Source organism: Chrysemys picta, chromosome 9 (genome assembly GCF_011386835.1).
Source record: "Chrysemys picta bellii isolate R12L10 chromosome 9, ASM1138683v2, whole genome shotgun sequence".
Taxonomy (NCBI): domain Eukaryota; kingdom Metazoa; phylum Chordata; order Testudines; family Emydidae; genus Chrysemys; species Chrysemys picta.
This window is the reverse complement of record NC_088799.1, coordinates 58,185,186-58,206,592: the sequence shown is the minus strand read 5'-3', so window position 1 is coordinate 58,206,592 and position 21,407 is coordinate 58,185,186. Positions and strand designations below refer to the sequence as shown.

The following is a 21,407-nucleotide window of genomic DNA, read 5'->3' as shown; positions in this document are numbered from 1 at the left end:
GAACAAACTCCTACGGAGTGGCTACCTTACAGAAGTTTACCATGTTTGAACACAGTTGTGAAGAATCAGCCTTGCTGGCCTGATGCTGACCATGACCTGGTGCCCAGTGTATAGATGAAGAAAAATCATATTCGGTATTGTGTGTGCTACCCACAGTCAAACCCTGCAGATTATAGCTTCAGAGAAGCACCTAATTTCCAGTCTCTGAAATCTTTCTTGGGTGTTACGTGTTCCAGAGAGACAAAAGAGCAGAGCTGAGAAATACAACAGACACAGTCACATTTTGTGCCTGTTTTGGCCACTAACGAATGATGTGAAGAATGCTGAGAGATGTAATGTTATTGTGAAGTTACCCCTATAAAAACTCTAAATTAAAAAAATTGTTAAACTTTTAAACTTTTTTTTTTTTGAGCAAGGAACTTTGAGAGTAATTCCCAGAGTACTTTATTCAGGTGCCAGGGGCAGAAGCTGATTGGTCATTCCCAAAAGACTTTAGAAAAGCCACAACCACTCTTTTGGCCACTCGGATTCCCCCCTTATGGAATGCAACAAGCACCCTTCCTTAACTTGCCATCACTACTCCTTGAGTTGCAAAACTATACTGTTCCACTCCTACAGAATCCCATGTGGGATGGGTGATGGGACGCAGAGCCTTCTGCCTCAAGGGGACTGGTTTGACAAGCTAAATGCTGTTACCATCTAATGGTGATCTCATGTCTTATGTGAAGTGCCCAGACGGCTTGAGTCCCATTCTTAGTGGCAATAAAAAGCTACCATCAGCACTGGCCTCCTTGTTGGCCATCTGAACAACACAGAGGCAAATGACTCAGGCCTTGATCCACGAGGGAGGAGCTCTGTCTGTGCACAGCGTCATTGACTTCCCTGGGACTATGCAAGGGTGTAAGAATCTTCCCGCATGGGTCTGGCAAGATCCGGGCCTAAATGAGCCGGAAAGAATGAACACACCTTTCCCTTCTAGGGGCGCCTCCCCGGGATACATTGACAAGGACAGTGTTGAAGAAGCATATGCTGTCTCCGTATATGCTGTATCTTGTCTATAATAAATACTGGCCTTCAATCCCCAGGGCTGTCAATCTGGCACCTTTCACCCCCATCAAACATACTTAAAACTGTATTAAAAATGGTTTAAAAAATACATCTGGACTGAGTCATGGTAGACAAGGTTCCACCACCTGGGAGTGCTGTTTCTATTCAATAATTTGTTGTTTGTTTCTTGTCAAAGTGATCTGCAAATTATTCTTTTAAAAATTAGGCTTGTTCCTTTATTTTTGTTTCTTATCATTTATAGAGAAGGCCTTGAATTTTTTAAGTCAGCTGTGGTTTTTGCTTGGTTTTGCAAGGCCAGCATCATTAACTGTTTCACTTCTGATAGTTTTAGCAGAATTTCAGCTTTTCTGTAGTTGTGGGCAGAGCCTGGGTAGATTACCACCACATTTTTACCAGTACGAGTCATGCCATTGCATGACACTGCAGTAAGATCAGCACAGCACAGCACATGTATGCAGATTTAAATTTTAAATAGCACCCAACATTCTTGCAGCCTTTTAAAAACTCAGAACAAATCTTACTGACAATATGTATGGCTGGAGAACAGACTATATTTTAGTGCCTAGTTGAGATTATTTTAAGTGTTTTTGTTCTGTTATAATGCATGCAAATTCTTCCATATACGCTCTGTCAAGTTTGTTCCAGCCTCCCAACCCAGTTTCCAAACGATAGTGAATCCCAACATGCTGGGCCTATGGCTTTCTGCTGGTGTCAGGAAAATCACTCTTAGGCCTGGTCTACACTACGGGTTTAGGTCGACTTTAGCAGCGTTAAATCGAATTAAGCCTGGACACGTTCACACGACGAAGCCCTTTCTTTCGACTTAAAGGGCCCTTTAAACCGGTTTCTTTACACCACCTTTGACGAGGGGATTAGCGATAAAATCGGCCTTTGCGGGTCGGAATTGGGGTAGTGTGGACGGAATTCGACGTTATTGGCCTCCGGGAGCTATCCCACAGTGCTTCATTGTGACCGCTCTGGACAGCACTCTCAACTCAGATGCACTGACCAGGTAGACAGGAAAAGACCCGCGAACGTTTGAATTTCATTTCCTGTTTGCCCAGCGTGGAGAGCACAGGTAACCATGCAGAGCTCATCAGTACAGGTAACCATGATGGAGTCCCAGGATCACAAAAGAGCTCCATCATGGACCGAACGGGAGGTACGGGATCTGCTTGCCATATGGGGAGATGAATCAGTGCTAGCTGAACTCCATAGCAGTAAAAGAAATGGCAAAGTATTAGAAAAGGTCTCCAAGGCGATGAAGGACCGAGGCCATAACAGGGACACACGGCAGTGCCGCGTGAAAATTAAGGAGCTACGGCAAGCCTACCACAAAGCCAGAGAAGCAAATGGAAGGTCCAGGGCAGAGCCGCAAACTTGCCGCTTCTACGCGGAGCTGCATGCCATTCTAGGGGATGCAGCTACCACTACCCCAACCGTGTGCTATGATTCTGTCAATGGAGAAACACCCAGGGAAGAGGGTTCGGGGAACGAGGAAGATGAGGATGGAGGTAATGTAGGTAGCTCACAGCAGCAAGGAAGCGGAGAAACCGGTTTCCCCAACAGCCAGGATATATTTGTCACCCTGGACCTGGAACCAGTAACCCCCGAACTCACCCAAGACCCTGAGGGCACACAGGGGACCTCTGGTGAGTGTATCTTTGTAAATATTACACATGGTTTAAAAGCAAGCATGTTTAATGATTAATGATTAATTTGCCCTGGCAATCACGGCCAGTACAGCAACTGGAAAAGTCTGTTAACGTGTATGGGGATGGAGTGGAAATCCTCCAGGGACATCTCCAGAAAGCTCTCCTTCATGTACTCCCAAAGCCTTTGCAAAAGGTTTCTGGGGAGGGCTGCCTTATCCCGTCCGCCATGGTAGGACACTTTACCACGCCAGGCCAGTAGCACGTAGTCTGGAATCATTGCATAACAAAGCATGGCAGCATATGGACCCGGTGTTTGCTGGCATGCAAACAACATCCATTCCTTATCTCTCTTTGTTATCCTCAGGAGAGTGATATCATTCACGGTCACCTGGTTGAAATGGGGTGATTTTATTAAGGGGACATTCAGAGGTGCCCGTTCCTGCTCTTCTGAACAGAAATGTTCCCCGCTGTTAGCCACGCGGTGGGGGGAGGGGTGAAGTGATCATCCCAGAGAATTGTGTGTGTGTGTGGGTGGGTGGTTTAGTTGGGTTTGTGCTGCATGTTAACCTGGAAACCGCAGCCCCTCCTTTTACATTGAAAACCCATTTTAAATGGCCAACCCAATTCATCCTTGATATGGGAAATGAGGGCGCTGCTGTTTGAAACCATTCCCACATGTTACCATGGCTGCCTGCAAGCCAAAATCTGTTGCCTGGCACTGCGTGAGTGATCTCTCATACCAAACCGGCAGGCCCTCACTATAAGAGGAAAAATGCGACCTTGTAATGAAAGAGTGTACCCATTGTTCTCTAAAATGTGTCTTTTTTAACCACCTCTCCCTTCTCCTCCACCAGCTGCAAATGTTTCTCCTTCACAGAGGCTAGTGAACATTAGAAAGAGAAAACAGAGGACGCGGGACGATATGTTCACGGAGCTCCAGATGTCCTCCCACGCTGATAGAGCACAGCAGAATGCGTGGAGGCAGTCAATGTCAGACATGAGAAAAGCATAATATGAACGAGAGGAGAGGTGGCGGGCTGAATCGCGGGATGAAAAGAGCAAGTGGCGGGCTGAAGATGATAGGTGGCGTCAGCTTGCAGACAGAAGGCAAGAGTCAATGCTCCGTCTGCTGGAGCATCAAACTGATATGCTCCAGCGTATGGTTGAGCTGCAGGAAAGGCAGCAGGAGCAGAGACCGCCACTACAGCCCCTGTGTAACCAACAGCCCTCCTCCCCAAGTTCCATAGCCTCCTCACCCAGACGCCCAAGAACACGGTGGGGGGGCCTCTGGCCACCCAGTCACTCCACCCCAAATGATTGCTCAAGCATCAGAAGGCTGGCCTTCAATAAGAGTTAAAGTTTTAAAATGCAGTGTGTCCTTTTCCATCCCTCCTCCCCCACCCATCCCAGGCTACCTTGGCAATTATCCCCCTACTTGTGTGAGGAATTAATAAAGAATGCATGAATGTGAAATAACAATGACTTTATTGCCTCTGCAAGCGGTGCTCGAAGTGGGGAGGGGAGGGTGGGGTGGTTGGTTTACAGGGAAGTAGAGTGAACCGGCGGGGGGGGGGGGGGGCGGAGGGTTCATCAAGGAGAAACAAACAGAAGTTTCACACCGTAGCCTGGCCAGTCACAAAACTCGTTTTCAAAGCTTCTCTGATGCGCACCACGCCCTGCTGTGCTCCTCTAACCGCCCTGGTGTCTGGCTGCGCGTAATCAGCGGCCAGGCGAGTTGCCTCAACCTCCCACCCCGCCATAAATGTCTCCCCCTTACTCTCACAGATATTGTGGCGCGCACAGCAAGCAGCAATAACAATGGGGATATTCTTTTCGCTGAGGTCTGAGCGAGTCAGTAAGCTGCGCCAGCGCGCTTTTAAACGTCCAAATGCACATTCCACCACCATTTGGCACTTGCTTAGCCTGTAGTTGAACAGGTCCTGACTACTGTCCAGGCTGCCTGTGTACGGCTTCATGAGCCATGGCATTAAGGGGTAGGCTGGGTCCCCAAGGATCACGATAGGCATTTCAACATCCCCAACGGTTACTTTCTGGTCCGTGAAGAAAGTCCCTTCCTCCAGCTTTCGAAACAGATCAGAGTGCCTGAAGACGCGAGCATCATGTACCTTTCCTGGCCATCCCACGTTGATATTGGTGAAACGTCCCTTGTGATCCACCAGGGCTTGCAGCAGCATTGAAAAGTACCCCTTGCGGTTTATGTACTCGGTGGCTTGGTGCTCCGGTGCCAAGATAGGGATATGGGTTCCGTCTATGGCCCCACCACAGTTTGGGAATCCCATTTCAGCAAAACCATCCACTATTGCCTGCACGTTGCCCAGAGTCACTACCCTTGATATCACCAGGTCTTTCATTGCCCTGGCAACTTGGATCACAGCAGCCCCCACAGTAGATTTGCCCACTCCAAATTGATTCCCGACTGACCGGTAGTTGTCTGGTGTTGCAAGCTTCCACAGGGCTATCGCCACTCGCTTCTCAACTGTGAGGGCTGCTCTCATCCTGGTATTCTGTCGCTTCCGGGCAGGGGAAAGCAAGTCACAAAGTTCCATGAAAGTGCCCTTACGCATGCGAAAGTTTCGCAGCCACTGGGAATCGTCCCACACCTGCAGCACGATGCGGTCCCACCAGTCTGTGCTTGTTTCCCGTGCCCAGAATCGGCGTTCCACGGCATGAACCTGCCCCAGTAACACCATGATTTCCACATTGCTGGGACCTGTGCCTTGTGAGAGGTCTATGTCCATGTCAATTTCCTCATCACTCTCTTCGCCGCGCTGCAATCGCCTCCTCGGCTGGTCTGGGTTTTGCTTTGGCATGTCCTGGCTCTGCATATACTCCAGGACAATGCGCGTGGTGTTCATAGTGCTCATAATTGCCGCGGTGATCTGAGCGGGCTCCATGATCCCAGTGCTAGCTATGGCGCATGGCTGGTCTGAAAAAAGGCGCGAAACTAGTATTTGACGGACCAGGGGAAGGAGGGAGGGAGGGCGGGCTGAGTGACAACATGACGTACAGGTACAGGGAATTAAAATCAAGAAAGGTGGTTGTGCATCAGGGAGAAACACAAACAACTGTCACACAGAATGGTCCCCCCAAAGATTAAACTGAAAACCCTGGGTTTAGCAGGCCATTGATTTGACGGAGGGAGGGGGAAGCAAATGAATACAGAACAAATCTATTTTTTACATCTTAAGACGACAGTGCAGCATGACTGATAGCCCTCGGCATCTTCTGGGTGCTTGGCAGCAAATACTGGGCGCTTGGCAGTTAGTGTACGAAGACTGATAGCCACATTTTTCCTGTATGATGATGATGGCCTTCAGGCCTATTGCACGATCTGCTGCTCAGGGAAGACTCTGCTAATGTGCGATGATCCAACTTGTAATAGGACGGTTACCAGTCGTAATACACCATCTACTGCCAAAAGGCAAAAGGCAAGGGGCTGGTGCAATGCAGCCCTATGGCTGCCAGCCCCACAGCTGCCAGCACCCAGATCGCCGATGAAGGCTACCAGTCATGCTGCACCGTCTACTGCCAAAAGGCAGTTAGCTGCTGCTGCTGTGTAGCAATGCAGTCCCACGTCTGCTGGCACCCAGAGTACATATGGTGACGGTGAGCTGAGCTGAGCGGGCTCCATGCTTGGTGTGGTATGTTGTCTGCACAGGTAACCCAGGTAAAAAGGCGCGAATCTATTGTCTGACGTTGCTCTGATGGAGGGGGAGGGGCCTGACGACATGTACCCAGAACCTCCCACGACACTGTTTTGCATCATTCGGGCATTGGGATCTCAACCCAGAATTCCAATGGGCGGCGGAGACTGCGGGAACTGTGGGATAGCTACCTATAGTGTAATGCTCCGGAAGTCGACACTAGCCTCGGTACTGTGGACGCGGTCCGCCGACTAGAGCACTTAGAGCATTTTATGTGGGGACACACAAAATCGGCTGTATACAACCGATTTCTATAAAACCGGCTTCTATTAATTCAACCTAATTTCGTAGTGTAGACATACCCTTAGTGAAGGATGGAAACACTGCTGGGGACAGTTCTGTGGAATGAGCCTAATTCCATCTGGCACCCCTTAGCATCTGGTGTATCTCAGCGCTGCAGTCCAGTTTCCTCCATGTACATTTCATCTGTCAGTATGTCTGCTGAGCCGTTAAAACAAGTCACTGAACAGCTTGAATGTAGTAACTATAATCCCCATCATGGATCATGGCTGAGATTGCCAAAGCCACACTAAGGTGTGTGCGCCCAGGTTCCATTGGAATGAATGACAACCCAGTTTCCACATCCTGTAGGGAATTAGCTCAATCTCAGCCCACATATTTAACTCAGTTGTTTAATCTAAGAGCTTACCTGGTGGCCTTTCTTCTTCCTCATCCCTAACCTGCCTGTCACACTCACTGGATCAGACACTCCCAGCGGCACAGGGAGTCTAGTCACCAACTTTTATGGGAGTTGGGTCAGGCCTGTTATGATGCCAGTGTGCTGTGCAATCAATGCCAGCTTCCCTTGAGCTTTTTCCTATTTCTGATTTGAAACAGCCACATGGGCACTGGTCACTCAGGCTTGGTCTACACTACCCCCCTAATTCGAACTAAGGTACGCAACTTCAGCTACGTGAATAACGTAGCTGAAGTTCGAAGTACCTTAGTTCGAATTAGTTCGAACTTACCTTGGTCCACACTCGGCAGGCAGGCTCCCCCGTCGACTCCGCGGTACTCCTCTCGGCGAGCTGGAGTACCGCAGTCGACGGCGAGCACTTCCGGGTTCGACTTATCGCGTCCAGACTAGACGCGATAAGTCGAACCCAGAAGTTCGATTTCCAGCCGTCGAACTAGCGGGTAAGTGTAGCCAAGGCCTCAGAGTTGTGCTTGTGGCTTTAACCCTTGGCCCTTTGCCCACCCTGGAGAGAATAAGAAAGTGGCATAATTGTATTTATGTAAGTGAATTTAGAACAGGTGAACGGCACCAGCCTATTTGGTGACCAGGACCAGCACAGCCCCCCAAAGCAAGAGAAGGCCCTGTCCTCTCTAGTGAAGGAGGGGGGGAGGGAACCCAGAAATCAACAGTTCATGGGGAGAATTATTTAAATCTCTATTAGAATAATCTAAATGTAGATTATTGTTATTGTATCCGGTCTTGGCTGTTCAGAGTTGACCAGGAAGGAATGAGCTGGTCAGAGCAGGGGGGTGGGAAGAGGGGCTTTGTGATAGAGGGGCTTTAATTTCTTTTAACTTGAGCAGGAGAGAAATGGTGACTGGGACTCAGGAGATCAGCATATGCAGAAGACATTCTGCACCATAGGTTCATAGATTCAAAGGCCCTCCTGCAGAACATAGGCCAGAGAACTGCCCCATAATATTCCTGTTTGAAATAGAGCAGATCTTTTAGAAAAACTGCCGGTCTTGATTTAAAAATTGCCAGTGATGGAGAATCCACTGCCACCCATGGACAACCAACCAAGTATTGGCTCTTCTGAGATTTGTGAACTCAGATGACTGGATTCAAAGTCCAGAATGCTGACCATTATACCATAGAACCAGTATAGTGTATCTGACAGCACCAACCAAACCTTTGATGGGTTGATTCTGGAATCCCACTGGCACCTACATGTAAAGTTGCAGCCATTGTATTAACCACTTCATAGCTACTCTCCACTGAACCCATTGTGGGGACATACCAGGTAAAGGTGATGGTACCAGGGATGCAGTCAATTCATTAGGTTTGTTAGGGAGCATTAAAGCATTTAAAAATCCTTGCCGGGGTTAATTCTAAACGCTGCCAGAAATGTTGCAGCACACGGAGACATGCATGACAGGTGAACCCAGTGTGTGATAGATTTCAGTGGGAATGGAAACAAGAATGTCATTGGCTTATGTCAGAAACATTCTTAAAATACAGAGCTTGCTAATGAGGGAGCACCAGCTGGGTGATAACTCTTGAGATTTCCTGGTATGTTGGACTAACACTGTTCTTTTGTCCTTTCCTGGGATAGGCGTATGGATGCTGACATGCCTGAATCCTGACTTCAGAGACAGAGGAATGTGGGCAAAGTTCACAGTCTCCAAGTGCAACACTGATCCAGAACTGTATTCCTATGGGGAAGATTATGATTTGATACCGGATTACTTGACAAATGAGGGCAATGTCCTTCAACCTAGGGGCTTCCCCAAGAATAAGAGATGGCGCAGGCTATGTCTGAGAAAGCATCGTAATGTCACTTCTTCCGAAAAGGAAACAGAGACGCTCAACCTCCAGCTAACACCCTGCTTGAGAAAACCCAGCCAGCCCCTCAAATTCAATAACAGACTTCAAAACAGCAGGAAGAATTCCATGGACCCCTCTTCCAACAGTACATCAGTGCTGTCCGATCTACATGGCCTTTCCCTATCTTCTCAAACAGAGACTAGCTTTGAGCCAATATCTTATGATTCCTTCTCAGAAGAGGCAGGATTGTCAGAAATGATCAGCCCTGACCAAGGATTTGGACACCCTTCTCCTGAAGGAAACTCAACAAGCTTAAGTGAAGTGGTCCATCATAACACAAGTTCAGCAAGAGCTGCAGCATCTGGCTCATATCCAGAAGGAGATACTCTCTTCTTTGGAAAGCATAGACCAATTCAAGCTGTAGAGATGGCTAAAGAGAATTTAGAGCTGCACAAGTCAGTAGACGATGTGATGTTCCAACTAACTGCTCCATTGGCCAACTTAGAAAAATTTCTTAAAGGGAATGTTACTTTGGCACAATTAAAAGAGTCAGCACGTGTGATGGGCCATCAGGAACCTTCCTTTAATGCTGACGAAACTGGTCTTCAAGGGAATGATAGTTCACTGCAACTGAATGACTCAAAACATGATTCTAGGTTTCAAGAAAGGATTCCATTACATGATGAAGAAATGCCTCTAGAATTGAATATTACATCTTTAAAGCCACACATACCATGGAATGATACAATAGCTACAGAAATGACTTCATCAACTAATGATAACACTTTCCTTAAAGGGAATAGTACTTCAGCATCATTAGACAAGTCAGCAGATAACACAAGTATACATGTCATCACCTTTGTGAACAGTGGGAAAGCATTTCTTAAAAGCAATCGTGCACCAATACAACTAGACACTAGGTTAGAAAATGACACCAGGCTTCAAGAAGAGGCTTCACTGGGTTTTTATGAAACTTCTCAAGAAGGAAAGTTAAATAGCCCAGCATATGGTACCATGCTTCAGGAGAACACATCGGCTACAAATGGAGAAGTATTCTTTGAAAAGACGGTAGAGAAGTCTTCAAATGATACAGGAATTCAAAGGACCCCTGCACCACATCAGAAAGATCTTCTCCTTGGTAGGACTAACATTGCACTCTTAGATACCTATGATACAGCAGATCTGAGGCTTGCAGAAAACCGTCCATTGGACCATGAGACAGGACAGGATAAATCTGGTGATGGTCTGGGTCTTTCAAGTGTAGAACACTCCTTGTCTGCAGAAAGTAGCATCAGGCTAGCCCCAGATAAACTTACCAATGGTACAAGCCTTCTAAAAAAAACATTTCTGGGCCGCAATGACATTTTTGCCACCAGCTATGTTACTACACAAAAAAGCAATCAATTAATACTGGGGACAAAGTTTCAAGAAGCTACAGAAAGCAAGGAAATGTTTGAAATGGAGAACGTTGACTTACTCAAATTAAATGTTATGGCTAACGAGAGGCAGTTCGAAAAGGCCCCTTTACAAAGCAGCAAAGACACATTTCTGAAACACAAGGTTACTGTGCTAAGTTTAGATGGGCCAACAAATGAAGACAACAGCTTATTAGATAATGAGGAAGTTTATCTCAACAGGAAAGTACCTCCAGCAGAGCTAGTGGACTTGATAAATGGTTCAGGTCTCCTGGAGGCCAGTTCATCAGACAAAGAAGGAACACTCCATAAAGGTAAGAGAATGGAGCTGGACTTGGACAGCCGGACCCCTGGGAAGCTAGTGCAAAGGACAGCTGACAAGCCCTGTGATCAAAACTCTCAAGGATGCAGCACTTATGTAAAAAAGAGGTCCCTGGAATCACATGGAACTTCACTGGAAGAAACAGAGGTGCAGCAAGGACTGGAGGATAAAGCCAGAGCATTGAAGGGAAGGCATAACTCTGGCAAACATACAGGAGGAATCGGAGCTGTGCTCAGAGGCACTATCAAGATAAGTTACAATGACAGAGCAAACCCCCTTGCTGCTAGGCCACTCTTGGTAGACACAACAGCAAGAGATCATGAAGCAACTGGCACTGATAAGCCCACAGGATATATCAGGGGTGTGTCAGCTACTCTTCCATACCATGCCAGCAGTCATGAGCTACCAGCAGTAGAGGGACACTATGACAACCAAGGTGAAAGTGATACAACTCAGAGAGGAGGTAACTCCTTTCTGATGGTGGAAGAGTCAGAGGAGGAGAAAACTAGTGCCACCTCTGCCTATTCAAGTGAGAAAACTACCAGAAAGGAACAGGAGGTAGGAACTGAGGCAGACACAAAGCCCACTGCATCCACAGAAGAGCAAATAACGAGTATGGTCCCCATCTCAACACAGGTTGTGGGGCAAGTGAGTGGAATTGAGTCACCTGCAGTAACTGCAATGCAGCGTAAAAGGGGTGTTGATTGGGAGGCACGTTTGAGCTTGCAGCCCAAGGGAAATGTGACAGATGGGGAAGTGAGCACCTTGAACCAGCTGGAGCTGAAGGAAACATGGATCTTCGGTAAACTGCAGCAGGAGCTCAAATCTAGTGCCGTTAAGGACCAAGTATTAGGAACTGAATCTAAGGATTTTCCAGCAAGCAAAGAGGCCTCAGAGATCCTGACAAAACGGGCCTCCAAAGGAAACTATCCACTTCCCCAAGATGGCATGGCTCTCAACCAGACCCTTAAAGGGGACCAATGGAAGCTGAAACACAGCCACCAAGAAAATCAAGTGTTTAAAAAGGAAGATGCCATTCCCCTCTCAGGTAGTAAAATACAGACACCAGAATGGAAGGAGGAGGTGCAGGGGGTAGATGGGACACCAAGCAGCAGGGAAAGCATCAGCAAAGCAAAGAGCAGGAGCTCCACTCCTGGATCTGAGGAATATTTTGACACCCCTAGAGAACCCAATGCCCTAAACAACATGGTCAAGTCCAACATCTCAATGCCCCAGAAGGAAAAATCAGACTATGATGACTACAGCAAATCCAAGGGAGACACTGACGAGTTTGACATCTATGGGGAGGAGGACCAAGATCTGCGCACCTTCACTGGGAGGGTCCAGCAGTATTTCATTGCAGCTGTCGAAGTTCTGTGGGAATATGAGAGCCAGAGACCCCAACACTTTCTAAAAGTGAAGTAAGTTTTACCAGACACATCCTTCCCCTTGCATGAGGCATCTTTCCCACCCTATTGATTGCTTTCCCTTCTACGGAGCAGCATGGATGAACAAAGCCAGAAAAGGCTTAGAGATCCATCCAGGGTACAGGCCCCACCACGAGACAGACACCGAGTTCCAGCCCAGCCTGTCCTATTCATGATGCTCCACCCCAATAGAGTCTTGTCTTCCTCTTGAGTCCTTGATCTTCCTTCCAAGTGTAGCAGCCTAGCTGGCGGCAGTCAACTGAACTCTGCCCTGCTACCTGCTGCTCCGCTTTGTTGAGGAGTTCACGTCCTCCCTAGCTTGATCCCAAAGATTCTGGCTCTAATGTGTCTTCCCAGTGGTTTGCAGTATCAGTTTGCCGTACCAGGTGAGGGGCAGGAGTTGGAGCCGCAGACTTAGTCATTGGCTTCCTATAGACCTGGCAATGCTAAGGAGATGTAGGAGAGGAATGAGCAACACATTGGTCTATGATTAGTCCCCTACTTGACAGTTTGTCCACACTGCTGGGGGACGCCAAAGGGAGCATCCTCTGTTGAGTGCTGTGTGGCTGCTGAGCTGGCCACAGCCATGTCCAAAACAATTGACTCAGAGGAGGGGCCAGAGAATCACCTGCGAGATGAAGATAGGGGTACTCTCAGCTACCACCTCTGCTCTCAGTCTGAATGTTACCCCACTTGGATTGCTCTCCAGCATGGCTATGAGCACTAAACACTCAGAACGTAGAGAGGGTCCAAGACAGCGAAGGCTGGAGCTTCTGTAAGTACCTGACTGTACCTCAGCCCCTTGGCTTCTGAATGGATTCCAGTCAAAGAAGAGCTGCGCCAGAGAGAATATCCCGACATGTAGAGCCCCGTGCTGATACAATTTGTATCTGCAAAACAGTCCATGGATATAAAGCAGATAGCCACAGATTTGCAGGGCTCTACTGCCATGTCTTGGCAGCTACATAGATCACTGTCACAGTCAGCTCATGCTTTGCCTCTTGAATGCCAGTCAGAGCCCTGTGGTGGCTCCTGGCTTGGCTCTACATTCAGACTCTCTTCCTGAGCAGGTATGTAGTGAGATCACAATGCCAACGGAGGTGCTTGTTTGGGGAGTTAGCCGAGGGACTAGAGCTGTGATGGGAGTCAGGGTGGAGAGAGGCATTAGAGCCCAGATTCCAATGTCCATGCCTCAAGCCTTCCACTCAGCAAGCCTGGCTGGTGCCTTCCCACAGAGGGTGTGGTCCTTTCTTGTTCTTGCAGGGGCCCAAGTAGGGGCTGGAGGAAGCCCTTCCAGCCGTACAAGAAAGTGGTGTTCCGAGGGTACCTGGACAACTCTTTCACCCAGCCGCTGGCACGTGGGGAGCTGGATGAGCACTTGGGAATTCTGGGGCCATACATCAGGGCGGAAGTTGATGATGTCATAATGGTGAGTCAGACTAAAAAGGAGAATCCCCATTTCCTTAAACGGAGTTAGGACGTTCCCAGTGCAAAGCTGCCCCTCTTTAGTTCTAGGTGGGTCTTCCTGCTGTTGCCGGCCCAGATGGGCCCGAGGAGGCAAACAGCAGGGTTCGTTGCCCGGTGTGCTTTGCACTAATAGACACACCAGGTGTGGAGAAGCAAAACTAACTTTATTCAAGAGCTCTGAATAGGCACTAGGAGACCAACACATCTTAAATCAAGCGCAGCACATATTAGCACGTTTCATTTTATATTTTAAGCAGTTTCTGTGTAAGCCTTTGTTTGTTACTCCCTCTTACCCCTCCCACCCCTTCCTTTTCTAGCAGTTACAGCAGACACACATTGTGGCTTATTAGAACAGTTTTCATTTGTATGCTTATCTATGGCCTTGTAGATTCATGCGCACGCAGTCTTATGCAGTCTTTCCCTCCCCCTTTTCCCCCGCATTATTACTACAAGTTTTGCTAGTGTGAACAAAACTACAGCTGTCTGCTAGAAAAGCTGACCCTTACATTTCTGCTTCAGCATGTAAGCAGTTAGCATAGAAGTAGGTGAAAGTTCTCAAGATGGAGTCACTGTGGCTCACTTAGACCCAGAGCAAAGGAATTTCATCGGCTCTTCTGGCCTTCCACTCCCCTGAGTTACCTGGTAGCTATGCCTAGTGACACCAACACTGCTACCTCTTGTGCCGGGACCCGTTAGCACCAAAGGCCTATCTTGCACCATAGGGTGGAGTTAGAAAACTGCCAATCAAGGGCCATGGCTGAGATCTGTCACATTCACTTTACTCTCCTGCAGTTCCTTGGGTGTGTTGGCTCTCATTGTGCTGACAATGCAAGGATATTCTGTGGGGCATTATTATTTATGCCAACACAGTCCCAGCTCCTCTAAGGTATTCAGGCACCTAACTCCCATTGATCAGCACCTAGATATCTGTGAGGAGCTGGGCTGTGGTACGCTGAGGTCCCTGCTAAGATCAGGGCCCCCTTGTGACGCTCAGACTGATAGCTAGAGATGGTCCCTGCTCTGAAGAGCTCACAATGCACATAGACAAAGGCTGGGAGGGGAAACCGAGGCACAGAGCAGTGAAGTGACTCAGCCAAGGTCATTTAGCAGGTCCAGGTCACAGATGAGGGTCTCCTGATCACAAGAGCAGTCTCTGTAGAAACACCACATGGCACTTCAGGGAAAGAGCCTCTTAAAAGGCAGAAGGAGCAGGGAAGGGTAGAAAGCTAACTGGGATTCAGAATGGCTCCCATTGGAGACACACAAGTCCCCAAGTGCAATCAGGCTCTGATTCATCCTCCCTAAAGAGCAGGGGACCAAACTGAGGAACCGTGTATAAACTCAGGCCTTGCCTACATGGGCAAGTAGCATCAGTTTAATAGATTGCTAAACCTATCTATTTAGTGAGACTCCTGTGTGGACACTCTTATTTTGGTTTAAGAGGGGCCTATTTCAGTTTAGCATCAACTTGTCCCAACTGGACTCAAGCAAAACCCAAATAACAGCATCCACAAAAGCGTTTGAAACTGGATCACCTTCAGTTCACACCTTGCTCATGCAGACAAGGCCACTTTTCCCACACAGCTCCAGCTGAGCTGGGTGATAGTGCGAGTTTGGCTGGGCAGTGTGCAAAGCTGGGACCCAGGCTGGGGTCCATTCTTGCTGACTGGCTGAAACTGAGTCCAAAGACACCCCCCAGTCCAGTGTGGATGAGACCTGTACTCATCATATGTATCAAGGAAGAGGGAAATTCTTAGCATATGTAATCCTTCTGCCAGGTGGAGCCAGCAGCAGCAAGGGCCAGGTTCAGTATCTAGGAGTTCCTTTTCACCAATACAACACAAAATCATCTCGAGCCCCCACCCAGTGACCTGGGACAATTACACAACACCCCCTGGGCGCCTCTAAGAGGAAATACTTCCCCTCTCGCAAGTAGAGTCTGAGTGTAGCAAAAACTTTTAATAAAAGGAGGGAAGTAACTCAGCCTTAATTTGGGAAAACCCCACAACTAGGGTTCATAAACATAAACCATGAGCAAAAGACCCACCACCTAGTAAGTTGGGCAGTGTCCTTTTCCCCTCAGGTTCTTAAGTCCAGCAACCAAAAAGTCCCTTTAACGTGCCCATCCCTTCTCTGCACCCCATTCAAAATTGCTGTCTTTTGGCCAGTGCAGCCCCAGAGTTCAGAGGTTCATCCACAGAGTTCATCTCCCACCCTGGGTGGAATTGGGTATAAGGAGGCACCTTACACACTCCGCTGCTGAGGCACTTGCTCATCACCCGCCAGCCAATTGCCACACCTCTCTAAGGGGCTCTGCTCTGGTCCTCTCCACCAGCCACCCAGCTGGCCACTCACCAAGATGTCTTCAGGGCCCACCACTTAACACAGCTCTCAGTGATTTCAGCTGTTAGTGCAGGAGCCTCACTGTTGGTGCACACTAAGCAGTCTCTTGCAATAGAGACACTGTTCCAAAGTAGGTCTAATACTTAGACCTAGGTATCAGTGATTTCAGCTCTGTAGCACATAATAAGACACTCAATTGAGTCTAAATTAGCTCTTTTATTATACCAGAGAGAGGGTCAAATGGTACTTATGACCCTTAAACAAGACCCACACCCTTTCTCAACTCATTGGGTTTTGGAACCCATGTCCCCTGCCTAGCGAGTGCCGTTCAGTTGAGGGTGAGTCCCTCCATCGGAGTATGCAGGTACAGTTCTCCAGCCCTCAGTTCATACAACAAGGATAACAATCCTTTATTACTCCTGCCCCAATAACAAGGAGACTGGGGATCCAACACCAGCCACAAGTCATCGTTTGGACAAGCAATCATAGAAGATTAGAGTTGGAAGAGACCTCAGGAGATCATCTAGTCCGTAATCACATCATGCTGAGCACCTAGGCAGGGTGGGTGTGTCCATGCAAATGAGATCAGCTCTTGAAGTGCTTTTCCACAGCTCACCACTAGATGGCAGAGGAGAGCTCATGCAGACTCTGCTTACACATACAATGGGGGCAGCACAACCCTGAACTGGGGAAGAAGAAAAGACCAGGTAGTATGAAGCCAGAGGCTGGAGCTGGGGGAAAAAGCAGTGGCAAGGACTGGCCTGTGTTTGACTGGCACTGTGGAGAAAACACACATCCTGCCCATAAAAACACATGTATCTTTCCCAGTGACTCCAGTAAGAGATGCACAAGCAGAACTGAGGCTAGGATCTGTCTCACTGAGCTTCACTAAAGAACAACAGCAGGAAGGGTATGGGGCATAGCCTGTGCCCCACCCAGGGAAGGAGTGTAGGCAGTGCCCTGGCTCCAAGATTCCCCCCATAAGGAATGTAACCCTTCTCTTTGCTTCTTCCTCCCACGGTGCAGGTTAGCTTCAAGAACCTAGCTTCCCGGCCTTACTCCTTCCATTCCAACCTCTTGCCCTACCAAGGAGGCCTGGGGGGAAACAACACATTCAGCCAGGAAGTGGTGCAGCCCGGCGAGCTACGCGAGTACTCCTGGAAGGTGCTGCCCCAGATGGCACCCACTGTCAATGAGTTTGACTGCAAGGCTTGGGCTTACTTCTCCAGCGTTAACCTGGTAGGTGGGAACCATGTATGAGAAACCTGTTGGTCTCTCTGCTAGCCATCTCTGTCCTCAGCTGTCTCTCAGCCAGAATCCCAGCTCCCCTGTTCCATGCAGACCCAAGGGGGTTAGTGCCTGGGACACTACTGCATAGGATATTTCTGTGACACATTGATGGGGACTTTCATCGGGCCATTTGTGAATGGGTCTGAGAGTGTGTAGAAATAGAAACGTAGGGCTGGAAGGGACCTCGATAGGTCATCAAGTCCAGCCCCTGCAGGACCAAGGAACTCTAGACCAGGTGTTTGTCCAACCTGGTCTTAAAAACCTTCAGTGATGGGGATCCCACAACCTCCCATGGGGGCCTGTTCCAGAGCTTAATCACCCTGGGACTTAGAAAGCTTTTCCTACCACCTGGTCACATTTCACAGGCCAGATCCTCAGCCCCTCTCTGGCTGCTTGTGTGACCCAGAGGTACAAAACTTCCCCTGCCTTGGTGAGTCCTTAGGCAGTGCAGAGTCATGCAGGTGGGATGTCTGGGGCATCCTTATGACTGGCCCTGTGCAGGCTATGGATAGAGCAGCCGTCAGACTTAAAAATCTGGTCCTTCTCAGCCACAAACTGACTAATGCTCACAATATCCTGTACCATTGTCCAAAGTGTTTCAGGTGGGGCAACTGAGGCACAGCGGGACTAAGCGACTTGCCTGAGGTCAGGCACTGCATCAGCAGCGGAGCTGGGAAGGGAACCCAGCGAGTCAAAACTATAAATTAAATAAGAGCAATTCTAAGTGTGCGTTCTTCCCCCATGTCAGATTGGGATCAGAGAGGGAGGGGGCTTCTGCCCCCTGCTGAAACCCAGCATGCCTCTCCCACTCCCAGTGCCAGGCTCTGCACACGCCTTGCTCCTCTCCATTTCTTGGCTTTTCAGCTGTGAGTTGGGAGCGTTCATAGCCAAAGCCTCTTCACCTGTCTGTCTAGGCTGAGGCAGCACATGCTGCTGGAGTTGTGGTTGGCACTCACAGGGCGCTGCTGGAGTCTGACAGGCACAGAGAGAGCCATCCTGGGATGAAGCACACGCTTCCAGAGTCCTGCCTGACAGTGGTTAATGTTGTTCTGAGTAGCCACATTGTGGCATTGTGGATGGGGTGGAAGTTAGGAGTGGACTCTACATTCCCATTACAGGAGAAGGATCTGCACTCTGGCCTGGTTGGGCCGCTGCTTATCTGCCACCGTGGCGTCTTGAGCCCTGCCTTCAGGAGGCAGCTGGCGGTGCAGGAGTTCTCTCTGCTCTTCACTATCTTCGATGAGACCAAAAGCTGGTATCTCGCCGAGAACATGGAAAGGAACTGCCCACCCCTCTGCCAGATCCAGCCGGACGATCCTGATTTTAGAAGGAGCAGCTACTTCCATGGTAAGAGCTCCGGCTCCTTTCCCCTCCCTATCCAGCCAGCCCACATAGGAGGGAAACTCTGCAGGGGCTGCTGTTACAGCAGCAGTCTGACTAGCAGAGCTCCAGATCAAGGGCTCCAGAATCCCCTTCCTTGCCCATCCCCTGGATAACAGCAAGAGGGACCTCAGCCCACTCCAGTGTGGCTGCTGCTGTCTGCAGACTTTGAACCACTCCCCTGCCACAGAACGTCCCAAGTGTGCTCTTCTCCTCCAGCTATCAATGGTTACGTGATGGACGCACTGCCTGGGCTGGTGATGGCTCAGCACCAAAAGGTGCGATGGTACCTGCTGAATGTGGGCGGCACTGAGGACATCCACTCGGTCTATTTTCACGGGCAACAGTTTGCCATCAGGACGAACCACGAGTATCGAATGGGAGTCTACAACCTCTATCCTGGTAAGAGTTGACCCAGGTGCTGGGAGCTAACCTGTCTCCTGGAGAGGACTGACGCAGGAGAAGCAGGCATGCCAGCAGCCTAACTCCAAAGAGTGCCCACCTAGCTTAGTGCAGCTGATGCACTCTGATTAGGGTGGACATGGCACCAACCTGACATCAAGGGGTACCTAAATAGATGAGAGCCTCTCAGCCTAAGAAAAAGGCCCTGGAACCAACACTGCCTCAAAGATGTGGATCCAAATGGCCGATAGCTGGTGATGCCTTACTGGCTTTGAAGAGTCTTGTTCTGTTTGTCCTGCACTTCGCACAATGAGCTCCTTGTCTATGACTAGGGCTCCTAGGAATGAGTGGTGGAAGTGCCCTAAAAGTGGGGGGAGCCACAGACACCCAAACCATTTGCCCTATCCCAGTGCTGTACTACCCCCAGGCCCAGCCCCTGCACCGACCGTTCCCCCCTGAAGCACCACCCTCACACCGTCCCTTGTCCGTGAGCCCCCACCCTCACACTGCCCCCGCCCCTGCACCGCCTCTTCCCCCATGACCCCACGCCCCACTCACTCCTCTCCACCCTGTAACCCCTGTCGCTCAACTTTATGGCTGGTAAAAAGTGATGGGGCCATGGCCCCCTGGCTCTCCGTTCTGGTGCCACTGCTTCTAAGTGCAATGTAATACAAACAATTCATATTTTTGTTAATTATTATTAAGTATCAAATTGAAGTGCATTTATTGGGCCAAACTCATTCCTGTCTAACTGCACTGGCTTTGATGAAGTTACACCAGGGAACAATTTGACCCAGTCAATGTGCTGTTAAGGCTCAGGAAGCAGCCTGACACCCATACTACCCTTGGGCAGTACTTTACTCTGTGAGTTGTCCAGTGCAATTGGCATCATGGCAGCACAATCTGCCCACTGGCTGCTCTTTTAGCTGCTAGAAAGAAATAATCCTTCATTCTGCTGTCCCTCCCCTTCTTCTCACCCAGGTGTCTTTGGGACGGTGGAAATGCGCCCCTCCCAGCCGGGAATCTGGCGAGTGGAGTGTGAGGTTGGAGAGCACCAGCAGGCTGGAATGAGCGCCCTGTTCCTTGTGTATGACCCGAGTAAGTGACTCTTCTCCTTGTTCTACAGTCACCTTCGCTGACTCTTCATTCACCTCCTGAGAATTTCATGTTAGACAGCAGGAGGGAGCATTTTCACAGGTCCAGAAGTACAGTAAGGCACTCTGGAGAACAGGGCTCAGGCTCCTCCTGTCACTTAGGTGCTTTTGAAAATTTTACCCTCATGGCCCTCAAACTTGGCCACACCAGTTTTCACCCTCAGTCAGCTGTGGGCGAATGAAAGTTACAGCACTGAACAATCTAACCACCTGACCAAGCCTACAGAAGAGACAGCAGGATAGCTACCTGCTGTCATTCACACCTGGAGTGAATTACACCCTCATCCAATGGGGGCATGTGACTATGAGTGCAAAACTGGAGGCCAGCTTGAACCACTTTTAAAAATTTGCCCCCAGCAGCCTGATTTTCAAACCCTAAGAAGCTATGGGCCACGTACAAAAATGTGCATAGACATATCACCACCACTGCATGCGCCAATCCAGCTGGCTAACTGAATAGGGAAATACCCATTTGTGGATAGGTAAACTGAGGCACAAAGAGTGCCTTGCTGAGAGTCACAGAGGCTGGCCACAGGTTATCATGTTCAGTAACACTCTTTACCATGTAAAGTGGTGCAAAATCTGTTGGGAATTGCAGTAAAGTCTTTGCCAGCTCAAGAGTGTAAATCAGTTTCCACCTCATTTTAAATACTAGTTTCACAACAGCAGGAAAGGATTGATTAAAAGATAGGAGGTGTCAGCCAAAATGTTCATAGAAACTTGTGTTTAAAAGAAACTGCCTAGCAACAAACAGGCCTGGGAGCCAGACATCAGTACACAGAAGAGACATTTGTCAACACAGTTGTCACACCAGTGACCCAACAAGAGGACAGTGTATCAGAGGGCTCTCTGAGCTACCATCCCAGATTGGCTTATAAACCAATAATAAAAGCTAATATCACCCACAAAGGTCAAAATCAGGAACAAGGGTCTGTAAGGGCAGATTTAAAAATTTGCAAAAATTTTTTTAAAATGCTAGAAAATCAATTCCTACCTTACTTACATGCCAGGACCTGAGTTCAGGCTTTTGGGGTCCCCTGTGATAGCTGTAGCAGTTAGGGTCACTAACACCTAAGGCTGGGTGGAAGTGTTCTCTCTGATCTTGAAAAAAGCAACAGAGGGTCCTGTGGCACCTTTAAGACTAACAGAAGTATTGGAGCATAAGCTTTCGTAATGAAGTGGGCATTCACCCACGAAAGCTTATGCTCCAATACTTCTGTTAGTCTTAAAGGTGCCACAGGACCCTCTGTTGCTTT

At 48.8% G+C, this 21,407-nt stretch overlaps 1 protein-coding gene across 8 annotated transcripts in view; it reads left to right on the top strand.

Annotated features, from left to right (window-relative positions):
* F8 (coagulation factor VIII) overlaps window positions 1–21,407 on the top strand; it is an 84,544-nt gene that overhangs the window by 35,242 nt on the left and 27,895 nt on the right. For 7 of the 8 annotated variants that reach the window (XM_042858749.2, XM_042858751.2, XM_042858750.2 and 4 more), the window contains 6 exons: window positions 8,740–12,109; window positions 13,379–13,544; window positions 16,952–17,164; window positions 18,334–18,562; window positions 18,815–18,997; window positions 19,979–20,095. In XM_042858749.2, the coding sequence (XP_042714683.2) occupies window positions 8,740–12,109; window positions 13,379–13,544; window positions 16,952–17,164; window positions 18,334–18,562; window positions 18,815–18,997; window positions 19,979–20,095 (4,278 nt within the window). The remainder of the gene's footprint in view (window positions 1–8,739; window positions 12,110–13,378; window positions 13,545–16,951; window positions 17,165–18,333; window positions 18,563–18,814; window positions 18,998–19,978; window positions 20,096–21,407) is intronic. The other variant, XM_065556275.1, reaches the window with a different exon arrangement.